The sequence below is a fragment of the Cinclus cinclus genome, chromosome 12 (genome assembly GCF_963662255.1).
Source record: "Cinclus cinclus chromosome 12, bCinCin1.1, whole genome shotgun sequence".
NCBI classification, from domain to species: domain Eukaryota; kingdom Metazoa; phylum Chordata; class Aves; order Passeriformes; family Cinclidae; genus Cinclus; species Cinclus cinclus.
The window spans coordinates 11,844,409-11,859,516 of NC_085057.1; the positions used below are offsets into that span (position 1 = coordinate 11,844,409).

General features: G+C 49.1%; 1 protein-coding gene across 1 annotated transcript; it reads right to left on the minus strand.

Moving 5' to 3' along the window:
* Nucleotides 1–6,212: 6,212 nt before the first annotated feature.
* On the minus strand, nt 6,213–15,081 carry LOC134048856 (cytochrome b-c1 complex subunit 1, mitochondrial). Its single transcript, XM_062500908.1, has 13 exons — nt 15,005–15,081; nt 14,480–14,620; nt 13,931–14,017; nt 12,836–12,965; nt 11,864–12,062; nt 11,212–11,291; nt 10,950–11,065; nt 10,403–10,546; nt 9,508–9,668; nt 8,432–8,517; nt 7,893–7,981; nt 7,267–7,342; nt 6,213–6,439 (listed from the first exon to the last, which is right to left on the minus strand). Exons 1-13 carry the CDS (start codon nt 15,074–15,076, stop codon nt 6,375–6,377), a joined length of 1,446 nt encoding a protein of 481 aa, XP_062356892.1. The 5' UTR covers nt 15,077–15,081; the 3' UTR covers nt 6,213–6,374.
* Between the last annotated feature and the right edge of the window lie 27 nt (nt 15,082–15,108).

The following is a 15,108-nucleotide window of genomic DNA, read 5'->3' on the forward strand; positions in this document are numbered from 1 at the left end:
GGTGGTTGCTCAGTGCCTCCTCTCTGCCTCAAGTGTCTCACAACCTGCACCAACCCCCCTAAAAACTACCTGCAGCTCTATATAAGTTTCTGGCAGGACTTGTGAAAGAGCCCCTATCACTCTCTTGCTGGGGCTTGGCTGCTCCTTGCACAAGGGGAGCCCAGCAGAGCCGTGGGGAGCATCACCTGCAGCTGGAGGGCTGCTGGGAGACATGCAGCTCTGCCAGGACCCTCAGTGGTCTGCCAGGGAGGCGATGGCACAGCTCAAAACCAGGCATGGAAGGGGTTCTTGCCACTAGAGTTTGGGCCATGCTGCAACTTTGCAGGCCTTGGGCACCGATAAAGGCATATGGATAGCACAAAGCTCTTTTACCCCCGCTTGCCCATACCAGTGCTATGCTGGCTAACAGTGTTGGATCCCCAGCAGCTGCAGGATACTGCCCCGAATGTTCCACACATGACCGATGACCCATGGGAAGGAGGATTAAGGTCTGTTTATCAGTCTGTTAGGATAGTGAGGAAACTGCAGGGAGCCAGCACCCAGGGAAGCAATGCTGCAGGAAGGGTCAGGCTCACCCCTACGTGTGGGGCAGCAGCCAGGCTGGAGGAGAAACTGCTGCAGAGGGATTCATGCAGTTCACGAGACCAGACTTGCCCTGCATCTCTCCCCCACGAGGCTGTGCCATTGCTCCTTCAGCTCTTTGGCTGGGTGCCCGACTCCAGAAGAAAGGATTAAAAAGGACGAAGTACGGCCCTGCCCTGTCGGGTGAATGGCTGTCTGTCACCATGGGAACTCCTCCCTCCCCAGACCTCCCCTGGATGATTTCACATCTCCGTCAAGCAGGAGGGTGGGTCACCAGGATGGCACGGGGCGGGTGGACACCTACATCCCACACAAGGACCACAGCTGTGGGGCAGGATGTTGTGGAGCTCCAGGGGGAAGGCTGAACAGCACAGGTGGGGGTCCCAATGGCGACAGGGGTATGATCTGCATCCACATAGTGCATCCCCGGGGCAGTGACAACTAGGGGCTCTCAAGAGCTCCAGGTCCTCGCAGAAACCACATTACCAGCACTTCTGCATCCCTCTGTGTTGCAACCAAGAAGGGAAGAGCACAGCATCCTGTCTCTGGCCCCTCACCACCTTCAGGACGCACCTTGAACCATGAGGACCTCATCCTCCATCCCCCTCAGCAGAGCTGGGGCAAGGTCACCTGTGAGTCACTGCTGCGCGTGTGAAGCAGGAACAGGAGATGCTTGTGTTCCCACGTCATAGGGGCTCCTGCCAAGTGCTGCACATCTGGAACAGCAGTAAACAAAGCAGGGGAAGCTGGAGAACCAGAGCGGACAGCTGCCAGGGGCAGCGGGGACCTCCAGCCTCGCAGCAGCCAGTGGGGGGAAGGGGGGGAAGGGGTGGAAAAAGCAGAACTGCCACGTGGAGTTGGGATGCTTAAGACTCAAGCACACTCACCTGCCATCTCCCCCTCCTGACAGCCTCTTGGTACACCGGGGCTTCCTTCGTGCCAGGGGAGCAGAGGCAGGAACTTGCCACAGACACATGCTGCTCTTCACCAAGCTTCCTGTGAGACCCCCCCAGGGCATGTGCAGTTATCCCTACCTGGAAATCCCACCCTCGATGTTTCATGGGTAGCACCAAGCCTATTCCTTGATCACTACAAGTTTTGCTCAAGAGTGACATGATCTGAATCGGGGGCCATGGCTTTGGTACACAGGAATCTGTACAATGCTGAGCTCTACGGTGCACCCCGAGAAGCTCAGACTGCAGTTTCCTGAAGCTGAAATACATCCACTCTAAATCCTGAAGCAACATCAATGTAGTTCCCTAGATTAAACATTCAAATGAGGAAATAAAAAATCCCCTCAGAAGAGTCAACTCATTCTTCCCTAAATATAACAAATCAAAGATAAGCAGCACATTCTGTTTATAGCATTATCCAAGTGCCTACTCTGAATAAAAGTCACATGCAAAGCAGAAAGCAGTGCACAGTACTGGGGCTGCTTTACAAAATGCTTTGCACACCTCAGTTGCTGTGTGCTGAGGGCAGTGCATGGGGAGCAGCTTTATTTCTGTGCATTACCATCCACCTTGACACAGTGCCCCAGAAACCTGAAAGCTTGATGTCACACTGCAGGCTCTTGGTGGAACCAGGAACAGCCCTCAGATATTCAGGCTCCTGTTTCAGTATCGTAAGCCTTGCTCAAACATTGCTTCAGGCATTTAATCCAGCTTCCTTCTCTGTCCTCATGCTGTCTCTGCTGTGCAGCTCTCACACTAAAGCAGGATATGGAGCCTCAAATAACCCCAGATCATGGCAGAGGCTCAGCAATGGATAGCGGGACACTGAGCAGGAGCAGTGTCTCCAGGACACTTGCAGGTGATCCAGCACAGGTACTACTGACATTTCTTTGTACAAAAGAAAGTATCTCTTGCTCTCATAGATCAGGGCCAGGAGCTCCCCAGGCTGCCATCCCAGCAGCTCCATTTTCCATTCCTGGGCAGATCCTTCTCCATGCCCCACACTTCAAACAGTTTTTCTGGGCATCCCCAGTAATGGTCTGAATGGGAAACAAAGCCAAGTCTCAGTATGGCAGCCCAACTAAAAACTTCACAGTCCCAAGGAAGGAAAATGTATAAGGGGAAAGCACAGGAAAGCAGAGACTAGAATGGAAAAGTGAGAACCATCCAACCTCTTTGGATGGCGTGTGGGATAAAGCAGCTTTTAATGAGGGTGTTCAGGGCTCCAACTCACCCCTTCCAGGCACACCACTGCAGACAAAGACAGCTCCTACCACCATGCCTCGTGCCTCACAGCAGCCCGGGATGGATGTTGCTGGCAGTCAGGCCTGGATGGGCCTTTTGTCCATCGCTTTTCCACGCAATGAATACACTAAAGCTTTACACGAGGCATTTCCTTTCCCGAATAGGAAACAGGATTGCTGGATATGTGTCCAGATACCACTGCTCACTGATCCTCTCTCCTGGTGTATGAAGTCTCAGCAGTGCACAGAAGGGCAAAGTGAAGAGAGGAGTCCTGGTCAGGACTACCAAGCACCAGGTACCTCCCTCAGCCTGGCAATCCTGCAGCCCCACAGAGTGACACTTCATCACAGGGAGAACCCATCTCTTTCCTGAGCAAACCACACAAAACAGGGGTTGGGTAGGGGAGAAAGTCCCTGGTCACAGCCATGCAAACACCTCAGTCAATCCCTGCACCAGGGGTCTGAACAGAGCAAGGCTCCAGCACAAGACACCACAGAGCTGCACTGCTGCCCTGTCTTCTAAACCCCACTCACCTATGGTTCCCACTGCCATTTTTCACCAGCCTTGGCAGGACAGCAGGTAGAGAAGCAGGCCCAGAGGGCTGTGGGCTCTCCTCCCAAAAGCTCTCTGGCACTAAAGAGTGGCACAGCTCCAAGATTCTCATTTCTGTGAAAGCCTCCCTGCAGCTCCCTGCTTCCCCAGGACAGGCTTGGCTCAGCACCCATGATGAATATCAACTGTACTTTCCAGGGTGGGTAATTAGTTCAGGTGAGGCAACTCTGACAATTGGCTGCTGTGGCCCCTCTCTTGGCAAGCACCCGAATCACAAACAAGCATCTCACATATCAAAGGGGCTGCCTACTCCACAGGCAGATCCACCCTGTACATCTGCCAGGCCCTGCAGCCCTGCACTGGGGGTACCAGCAGCTCTCCCTGAAGAGACCAGGACAACATGGAGTGCTCAGCACACAGCTCTGAGTGCTCCCCATTCTCACTGCTAGAGTTTACATTCCTGGAATAGCTCTGTGTAGTGGAGACAAGCCACTGAAGTACTGTGCAGGAAACTGCAGAGCCTTGCACAGGGTGCACACAGCAGTGCACTGTATCCTCCTTCCCAAATCCTCTCCTTTAGCAGCCAACAGATGGAATGCCAAGGTGTCAGGGAGTAACAGCAATCACAATAGCTTGAAAGAGGGGACTTAATCTGGAGAGGGTAAGACCGTGCAGAAGGGGAGGGAGCAAAGGCCAATCCATATACCAGGCTAAATTTATCAGCACAGACTAATGGGATCCCAAGTAACCTTCCAAGTAGCAAAATAAAACACTTAAGCCATTGAAAACTAAACTGGTCAAAGAGCCCCACTGAACAATCCCACATTGTCCATGGAGCCAGGAAACAGATTTATTAGGTCACCCAGGCCATCTCCAGTTACAGTGAACTTGGGATGCTTCTAGGGATGGTTCCAACTCCCTCCTCTAGCACTGTCCTTCACTGGGCAGTGGAAACTGCAGGAAGGCAGGAAGGAGAGGGAGAGGGAAGAGAAGGAATCCAGCAAAAGATCTTTTTCAAGGTTCAGGAAAAGCTGAGACAGGACACTCCTGTCATGCCAGACATTTCCTAGTTTGGATTCCCTTGGACTGAGGCTACTCTGGTGGAGGAATAGAAACACATGAAGCTCAAACAGCAAGAGACTTGCCAATGAGATTAGAGCTTCAGTTCCTCCAGTATCAAAGCATTTGGCTGCCAAATGCTTAATGACTCTGCACCAATTCCAGGTTACACTTCCCAAGCCACTGATAAGGCTCAGAGCATGGGTGTCTTTGCCAAGCAGGAACACTTGACTCCTGTACGGGCTTCCCTCCTCCACTTTTTACATCCCCAGTTGTGGTTTACCAAGGAAAAAAAATAATATTGCAAACCTCTCCATCCCTGGAGCTGGTGAGATGCTCATGTTTCTGGAAGCATGGACTGCCACAGCAAACAAACCCAACAGGCACTACAAGGCAGAGTGCCATCACAACTGCAACCTGAAAGTGCCAACATCCCAGGCACAGCTGAGCCTCAACTACTACAGGTACCCACCAGGGCATGGCTCCTAGTCCAGACCAAACCAGATACTCAAGAGTTCTACATGGAAAAAGCATCTACAAAATCCATTTAAGGCTGTATAAAAGGCAGCCTAGCAGAGCTGCAGTCTTTGGTCAGGAGCTGGTCCTTTATGAAGTACTGGAAGCAAGGCTCAGCACAGCCAACTCTGTTTTTTTTTTTTTTTATCCAGAAAAACAGAGCAACTTGGAAAGCATCCGTTGCTGAGGGGTTTGAATGTGTTCCTAGAATAAACTAGTAGAGAAGAGCCTGAGGAATTAATTACTCAAGGAAAACAGACATTCCCAAAGAGATACCTCCAAAGAAGAAAACTTGTAGGAAATGCTAAGCAAGGATGTCTTTCCTTGTATTTCTCACCAACTGCGTAACACTTTGAAAAGTCAACCAGGAGGAGAGAATATACAGCAATGGAAGACAAAAGAGGATTACAGTCTGACTGCAGTCACAAAACCAAGACTGAATCATTTACTGGTTCCACAAGGCTGGAGGCATAAGTGAGCTTGTTCAGTTTTTCAGTCCTCAGCGCACTTGTAACGAGCCAGAGCTTGTGACAATAGTTAAACACAAATTGCATCAGGAGCATTTAACAGTTTCAAACTTGCCTAGTATACGCAATGGGTTCAGACACACTGACTCTCTGATCAAGAATCCAGATTCAGCACAAATGATTTAGTACACTGGATTTGTCTCAAGTGTAATGACTAACTCTGAGAAACTTCCACACTATTTTTAAATCTCCCTTGTCAGGGCAGAATCTGGAAATTAAATGAGAACCTCAGCGACATTTATCTCAAGGAGAAAAATCAAACAGGAATACCTTGCAGCTTCTAAGGGTAGCTGTGACAGGCTAGTGCCACCTGGTGGGAAACTTTTCTCCCTCTCCCTTGCTCAGCTTTCTATGTTCCAACTTCCCAGAAGCAAGACAAGGGAGCAACAACTAGTTTAATACCAAAAAGGCTTAAAGTGCTGGGTAGCTCTTCCAGCTACTCAGACCTAGGGATTATTTTATGGGTATAGGTCAGTCAGAAGCTTCTCAGTTATTGCATAGCTGAGCCTGACTGCACAAAGTGGAAAATAATGTGTAGACCAACACCACCACTACACAAACTCTGCTCATTACTGAGCTGGTTTACAGGCAATCAGGAAGCTTAAGATAAGAGGTAACAGATCTCCATACAGAAATATATGGGTTATTAAAACATAGGCCCTCTGGAAAGAAGTTGCTCCATCAACAGCTCTAGCTCCTCACGTGGTATCTCCCCAATTTGGCAAGATTAACAACGTCTACACACACCACCCAGGAAGACACAGTTGACTACCAGCAGAACCAACTTCACATAGAATGTATTTATTTTTATACATTTAACACAGAGAAGACAGCTGCTTTGAATGGACTCAGCTTGCCTGTGGTGCCCAAGACATTCAGTGCCAGAGGGAACCTGTCACAGTCCACAGCTTCATTATTTCCAACCTGCAGGCAGCACATCCTAGAGACGGATCCAGTACATGCCGCTGCGGATGCGGTTGTAATCCAAGAGCTGTTCAATGGGACCTGAGTGAACAGGAGTAAAGTCACTTGCAGACATAGTTAAAAATCCCTGTACAGTTTCACATGGTCTTTAAAGCAGATGGTGGCAGAGCAGCCTGTGCTTGCAATCCATAGCAACTCAGCTCAAAACCAGGCAACTACAGCTCAAACCTGCATCAGGAAAACTAGCAGATACCAGCACCTGATAGAATGAAGTGTCTTCCCACACTACTCCACAATGCTCAGTACAGCTCCCCATACAGGTTGTCAAATACAGGGAGCCACCAAGTAATTTCAACATTTCAATTTCCTGCTCAAACACTGTCTCCCTTTTTCAAGCTGCTCCACTTTGAAGGCCAGAGGAAACAGCTGCAAGAAGGAGGGGAATTCTCCACACACAGGAAGGAGGCAACAGAGCTGAGCTGCTTAGGCAGGTTTTCCAAGAGGAATTTGTCCTTGGCCAGACAGACATGCCAGAGCAGCACAGGAGAACCAGGTCCTTTCACTTCCCTTACATAAACCACCCTGACCCCAGGGTAAGGACACCTGGCAGACAGGCTGGGCCCGCACCCAGCTACAGGACTCCCAGTCTTAGTCACAGCTCCACAGCAGGCAGAGGTGGGAGGACAGCCAGCAGCTCACTGCCACTGCATCTCATCACCTGCAAGTTTGATCTCGAGGCAAATGTGCCTTGGCACACCTTCTGTGCAGAGGCAGGAGGAAACCAGTAAAGAGCCAAAGTGGTTTAAGGAGTCAGGACAGACATATGAGGACTGCCTGCAACTCAGTTCCACTCAGCTCTCCACCCCACCTTGTTTTTAAGTATGCACTGATTGTCACCTACTACTCACCAACTGCTGCAATTGCAGGGCATTTGTCATAAATGTATTTACTGCAGACATCTCTCACCATTCTTGCATCAACGGCCTAACAAAGATCAAACAAGTAATTAATGACTCTTCCAGCAGACCTACACTTCTCAAAGTTGCAAGTTACTATTGCCATTACATATCAAGATCATGAGAAGATACAATCAGACCCTTGGGGGCATCTGCAGCAACTGCGCAGCTCTGCCTGCAAGGATGGCTAACATCCCTACAAAGTGCATTCTCCTGTGGGTACAGAAGACAAGGCCAAAATCAGAAGTCTTCTAAGGGATAGAGTGGCTGCAGAAATTACACAAACCAGGTGTGGGATACAACTAGGAAAAGTGTTACAGGAATTTCAGGTTGTGCCACTTAACACAGCTGTATGCCCTCTTTCTGGGACAGACTGACTCCAATCACAGGCACACAGGATACACTGCACATAAGCCAGAGATTCTGACAGTTACATCAGTGTCAGCAGGATAACCAACTGGACTCTAGGCAGTCTGATTAAGGGACAAGTAAGCCATGTGTTACTGCAGCAGACTAAGGCCAGACAATGCTGACACCAACCATCTCAGGTATCCCAGCCAAAACAAATGGATACCTACAGAAATCCTGGCATCCCACTCCTCCAGAGGGATACGGCGTCCATAGTGCAAGATATGGCTTCCAATATTCTCACACACTCTTGTGGTACCTGGATGTTGAAGATATTGCATGGTCAGTGCACCAAGAAGCCCTCCAGAACTGCACAGCCTGATCATCAGCCAAAGTACACAGTAGAAACTCTAAGCATTAAACCCCCTGCTGTCGAAGCACAGTCCTAATTCTCACTCTATGCAGCTCCAGCAGGAGCTACACGATACACAGATTGCTTTACTCTTCTCTGAAGTGTTAACAGCCAAGGCAGACCAGTTTGGGGGTCTCAATTTTTAGGTCACTAGGCACTATGTCATTCCTGGGAGCACAGAAGGCTGGGGTCAGCTGCTTTGACAACACGGCAGGAGTATGGAGCAGGAAAAGGAAGTTTTGCCCAGTGCCTGCCAGCAGAACTGCAATCTTTAGCACAGGTCCTGTTCCCGAGGAGAACCCCAAGCAGAAACCCTCTAAAAGCTGCACAGTGGTCAATCCATAAACCAGAACATACCATCCAGCTGAGCCACCATGGCATTTCGGAGATAGTTCTTGGCTCTTGTCACCTCTGACTCTGTGGCACTTGTGCACAAACGCATCCTGGAGAAGACATCGAAAGACCAAAAAAGCACTTAAAGATGTTTGTCTGCTCAGACAGAAAGTGAATTCCTCCCTTTCCCCAGCCTCCTCAAAAATAAACTATTATCAACACTGCCTGTCTTGCAGGCAGCCATACATCCTTGATCTCCACAGAGCAGCTAAGAACAGGGGAGCACTGAGCAACAGCAGTCAGGAGCTCCAGCACACAGGCAGGGAATTCAGACAGTAGGATACATGCTGACTTACACTCAGAAGTTCAGCAACCCTGGTGCTGGCTCTGGTTGCCCAGCAGCACACACTGTGCATTGCCCTATCACAGGAGAAGGAAGGCACATCAGCCATTCCCATGCCTGGCAAGCTGCTATGGAAACTGATGCTGAAAGAACAAGACAGCTCCACAGTCTGTCTGGACTCCAGCTGCTACATCCCTTCTTCTCCTGCCAATGGCCACGTCTCTGGGGCAAGGTCTCACTCTACCTGCCCCACACGGAATGGCTTGTAGCTCACAAGAAGCCTTGAGCCATTACTGCTCATGGACACAGTGAGATGGACAGCCAGAAGGCTCCCAAACACTGGCATGATTCCAACAGCAGATCATTCATCAGCCACAACACAAGAGCCTGAGCAGCAGGAACTGCCTGCTTTGCTCAGGCTTAACAAGACAATGGAGACAAGTCTCTTGATCATCTAGGAAAACCTTGTCTAAGGAATGATCTTGCTTGTATATAAAAAGCCCCAAAGTCTCAGTGCTAATACTTAAAAGCATGAACAAAAGACCTGAGGAGCCCTAAGGGATTAAAACAGTTCCTCAAAAGCCACATCCTTAGAGTTTTACAGAAACCACTTACAGGATCACTTAACCAGAGTGCAAGTTACCAAGAAGTTCATAAAGAGACACAGCTCTCCGTAAACTTAATATGCTTCCCGAGCAGCTCAGTCCCACAAGAGGCTCACATCTTGAACAGCAACTTGTGCCAAAGTTGTACTTACCACTCTCCCTGAGCACAAAACATCATATCATCTATGGACAGAGGGTCAGAAACAAAATGGAAACCAAAGAGGCCGGTGTCAGAGTAGGAGGTGTTGAATGGCTCGAAACTGTGGCAGAGATTATGCTCCACAGCAAGCGCAGCCAGCCTGCTAGACTGATTCTGTAAATAAGGAGATGCTGTCAGCCATTTCACTTTCAGCTGCCCCACAGCTCAAATTCTTTCCCATTGAGCTATTTTTACAAAGACCACAGACAAGACAGAGCGGAACACTTTGCTGAAGGAGAGCTTAATTTAGACCCTTCATGTGGTCAACAGATGAGAATCACTGCTGGAAAAGCCACAGACAATGGCCTAGGAGTCCATCCAGCAGAACCATTTCCTTTCCCAGCTTCAGATGAAAAGCTGGTATGCACACCACCATAGGAGTGGGAAAAAAATGAGAAGGACAAGGTCTCCCAGCAGCAGGGGTTAGCACAGATATACAGCCAGACACATTTCAGATGATAATGGATGCAATATTGAGGTTTTAAACAAGTTCCATTTGCTCTGCAGGGGTAAGACAAGCTTGCATCATGAGACTGTTGAGTATTCAATCCCACTTCCATCACCACCCCCATGGAGTGGTTAGTTGTAAGGGTGGGAATAAGCTGCTGAGAACTCACCAGCTACACCTCTTCCACAGAAGGTTCAGTTCATTTGCCAGCATCACCTCTCAAGAACTGTCCCGGACTAGCCTCGATTATACTTCTACTCTACTTCCCAGGCTCCTAACCCCTTAACAGTAGGAAGTTAACTACTTACCTCCTCTAAAGCACATCCACCTATGGCCTCCGTAACACTTCACATGAAAAGGCTCTAGGGTCTCCCTGCTGACTCCCTCCCAAGACTCTTACCTTCCCACCTCCAAAAGTGCGGTCATAGCGCCCTATGATGGCATTAGCCACATTGAGGACCACGTTGTCTGGATCAGCCCATCCTGGCCCCTCCACAGCAAGAGCAATATGGGCAAGGGGCAGAGCATCATCTCTGGCACGGATCTGGAAAATCATCAAGGAGTGGGGGAGAACTGCATGAACACTGTGATCTGTCTGCAGCCTGCTGCAACGCTAGGCTGACAAACTGAGGCACTTGATGTTATTCCAGTGAAATTAAAGAATCCCAGGCAGAACTCAGCACAAACCAGCTGTTCTGATGTGAGTTCTGCAGATCATATGAGCAACAGCCTCACACTCCTAATGGATTTGGGATCCATCTAAAACCCAACACGTGGCAGTAAGCACCAAGAACAGAATATGGGAGTACTACCAAGATGGTGCATCATCAGCTTCTCTGAGACACACAAACAGACTTTTCCACTGAGAAGCAGCTGTAACTGGTTTTACATTCATTCCACAGTCTGGTAACAGCTGCTTGTTTTGATGGGCACCAAAAGAAGTTTACCTCACTCCCTGTGAAGCGACAGCGTGGGGGGGCAGACACAGAATCCCCCTTGTACGCAAAAGATGCCCCAGTGAAGTGTTGCTTAGCTGCATCTACCAGTTCTCTGTGGGAAATACCTGGCAATGAAAAAGAGAGAGATCCCAGTCTTAAAACAGACTAATTTAACAAAATTATCTGATTTTACATTAGTGGTGTGAGACAAGTCTGATCACAAGCTTGAAGATACTGAGGCTTCCCAGGATTTCAAGGATCTAGAACTTACCACCAGCAGCTGCCAGGACCATACGAGGTGCTTTGAAATGAGTATCAACATATGAAGACAAATCTGCTCGAGTCAACCTCCTGGAAAGAACACAGAGATGTGGAACATCAGCATCTCCAACTCTAAAAGAATGAGAGGCTTAAGAGAAGCAAGTTCACAGTGCAGAGACAGCAGTGGTTGTCTTTGTTGTGGGGTAACAATGCTTTTTTAGAAGCAAGACTGCATTGTGTTTGCCCTGTGCTCTAATTCTAGAACACAAAGAACAGGAACTAGCAGCCAAGATGGAGAGGTAAAGACAGACTTCAATATGGACTGGAGAGTACTGAACCCAGTCAGAGCTAACACAAGGCCACTGCTTTAATGAGCACCCCTAGCTCTCTAATTTTTCTAACAAACTGCTAAGTATTGGAGAAGGTTCAACCTGTCCCTTCCAATTTCAGGAAGGGCTTGCACGAGGTGGTTCTAAGGAATGCTTGCAACATTACACTTTCATCAGCACCAATGGGGAAAACAGTCAGGGCACAAGGAGAAGCCCATGGGCTCAGATCACCTCCATGTGCACACTGAGCAGGCATCATGCCCAGGAAGCAGCAGTCATGCACCTCACAAACTGCAACCCTGGACTGTGCACCACATCCAGCCTGTTGCTCACTTGATGTTCTCTGTGGTCCCTTCAACGGTGTGGGCCAGCGCAGTCCCCTGGTAAGCAGTGGCATGAAGGTAATCAAAGGTGACATCTGTCAGGTTGCTATCCATTTCCTTCAATTCCTGAAGGATGATGCCACGCTCCTTCTCGATCTGAGAATCCTCCAGCGCACAGTTCTGCACAAGGTCACTCAGAAGCTCTACAACTGCAACACAATTCCTACGTTAGCATCCCACTGCCTGACTGCTACCCAGTGCTGCTGAAAGGAGACACACAGGAGTGAGCAAAAACCATGCTGGGGGAGGGCATGCGACACAACAGAGCTGAGTACTACCTACTCCCAAAGCATCTGAGAGAAACCAAAACTGATTTAGCAACAAGTCTCCAGATCAGCTTGCCAAGCACCCCTGCCAGCAGAGTGCAGGCAACATCTGCAGAAGGTGAAGTATGTCAGAAGCAGACACTCTTCCAGATACACACTGAATCCTTACTGAGAGTTTATGACACCTACATCTCCACAGTAAGGCCCCTACTCAAATCATTGCCTCTGCCCAAAACCAACCCAGAGAAGGCAGCACATGGCAGTACAGAGCACAAGGAGCACCTGCAAGAGCTGCACTGAGGACTCCTCACACAGTAACTGCTGCTGACCTCAGCTGCTAAGCTCCATAAAACAACTAAAAACTAGCAAATCCCTCCCATCATCCCTTCTGGATAGGAAGCCCCATCCAGACTTCCTGGCAATGCAGTGAAGGCTGACATAACTAGAACTCTTGGTTTAAGGACACATGAGCATACAGCCTTGAAGCACCACATCACAGCACTGCTCTCTCCAACTACCAAACAGAACCTCCATTTTACTGCTCAGTTTACACTTCAGTCCCCGGTCTGCTGGTAGAAAAGATGCTTGGAGCTGAGAAACAGAACCACATGCACTTATTTAACCTCCCAATCAGACTTTGCCCCTGGCCATCCTACCTTTGGGCATGTCCTTGGAGAAGGCTTTTATATAGAAGGCAGTTTGCTCACGAGAGGTGTACCCGTTCAGGTGAGCACCCAGGCTCTCCACTTCCTTCTCAAAGGCTGAGCCAGAACGCTTCTTTGTGCCCTAAAGGAAACCAGATAAACTCAATTATGAAATGAACAAAGTTGCCTTTAGATCAGAATAAAAACTGTCGTGTGATTCATAAAAGCCAAGGGCAGATGCACAAGGCAAGATATTTAATACTTGGCTTATTTCCTCTAGATAAAGGATGGCTGAGGTGTATTTTGAAAGACCAACACAATCTTTCAATACAGCTTATATTTATTAAAGAACAATAAAGCAGCTCGAAAAAATAAAGGCTGTCATCATCACTAACCAACACAAACTCAGCAGGGAAGGAGACAACCCATGCTGAGACAACAGTATTTGAACAACACATCCCTGGCAGTAAACCAAGAAAAAGCCCAAACCAAAAATAAGCAGGTTTCTAGCTATCCATACCGAAGACAACAAATAGAAGAAAAGACTTCTAATACAGAGTCTGTCTCTTAAGGAGCTAGCCAGATGCTGTAGATGCCTATGAAGGCACACGCTGAACTTAAGTCAGCAAGCCCCAGGCTTAGATGTCTTCTGCCCAGTTCAGCAGACACCTGCATAATTTGAAAAGCAAGTACTGTAGCCTCTGAACTTTGCTGGACCAGTAAGAAAAGCAAAGAAAAATAAATGGCTACAGGAAATGCTGCTTTGAACTCTCTGTGCTAACCTGAGGAAACACGCTTCATAACACAGTGCTCTATGCGTGTTACACTTGTTAATTAATACATTTTTTTCCTTTAAGACGAAAAAATCAGCAAATAGTAATTAAGAGTTATTTTTAATTCATGCATGCTTGCAAGTTGCTGCATATTCAACCAATGAGCACCACATGGACCAGATGCCTTTTTAAACTTATACTGTGTGCCAAGACTTTGGCACTCAGATGACCTGATTTACACCCTCCTTCAACAACCACAGCCTCCAAAACAGGAAGACAATGTATAGATAGAATATTCAGGGCAGCTCTGTGCAGATCTAGCACACATCCTTACCTTAAAGGCCATGTGTTCCATAAAGAAACCGGCCCCATTGGTCTTTGCGTCTTCATAGCGGCTCCCAGCCTCGATCCACAAACCCACCTGGCAGCAAAACCAGTGAGAACCAATGTTAGAGAAGAAAACAATCAGCATCCTAATGATACAAACATAACAGCAGAGACAAAATGTCTTGTCCACAGACATTACACTAGAAAAACCAAAATAAGAACAAATTAGCAACTGTTTCCTGCACATATTTTGGCTTTTTCTCTCTCAGCTTCACCAAATCTGGTTTTGCTATAGAGATAACGTTTACTGATCACTTACTGCTCATACAAGAATTGTAAGGCTGAGCAAATTTGTAGAGCACAAAAATCTGTCTAAAGACAATAAAATACCAGTCTGGGTCTCCTGCTACTATATTAATCCCACCTGTTTGCAAAGAGAAACAGTGGGGTCTCTGTCCAAAGCACTGGTTCAGACAGGGGTCTGTCCCTTTTGGACAGCTGCAGGCTAGGCAAGACTGATTGTTTCAAATAAGTCTCTGACTCATGCTAAACTTACCGTGCAAGTTGGTTGATTGGACTCCTCTGAGGCTACTCGAAGGCCGTTCTCCAGGGTGGTGACCTGGGTCTCGGGGATATTTTGGAGTGTCTGGGCATAGGTGGCAGCACCTCGCTTCCTTGTCAAATTCAATAAAGCTGGCTGTAAAAACAAACGCTGTCATCACCACTAACAGACTGTTCCCCTCGGCAACGCCGGGAACTCAGGGGTTTGAAGAGGTGGGAAACCTCAGGGAAAAGCCGCACGAACGGGTCACACCCCAGTACCGGGACGGACAGCGGCTCAGCGGCAAGCCCCGCATTGGGTGACAGTGACAGCCACCGCTGCCCCCCGCCCGCCCGGCCCCGCTTCGGGGCCCGAGGGCTCCCACAGCCAACGCCGCCCGGCCCGCACCGCCCGCCGCGTCCCCATGACCTTCCCGGCCGCGGCACAGGCGGGGCGCGGCGGCCACTCCGCACTGCGGAGCCGCCCGCGGCCCTGCCGGGCTCCCCCCCCGCGCTGCCCCCGCGGGGCGCGGTGACTCACGGAGGGACGCGGGCCCCACAGCAGGGCCCGCCCGGCCGCGCTGCCCGCCCGGCACACAGAGCGCGCCGCCATCTTGTTCTCCCGAGCCACAGAGTACCAGCGGC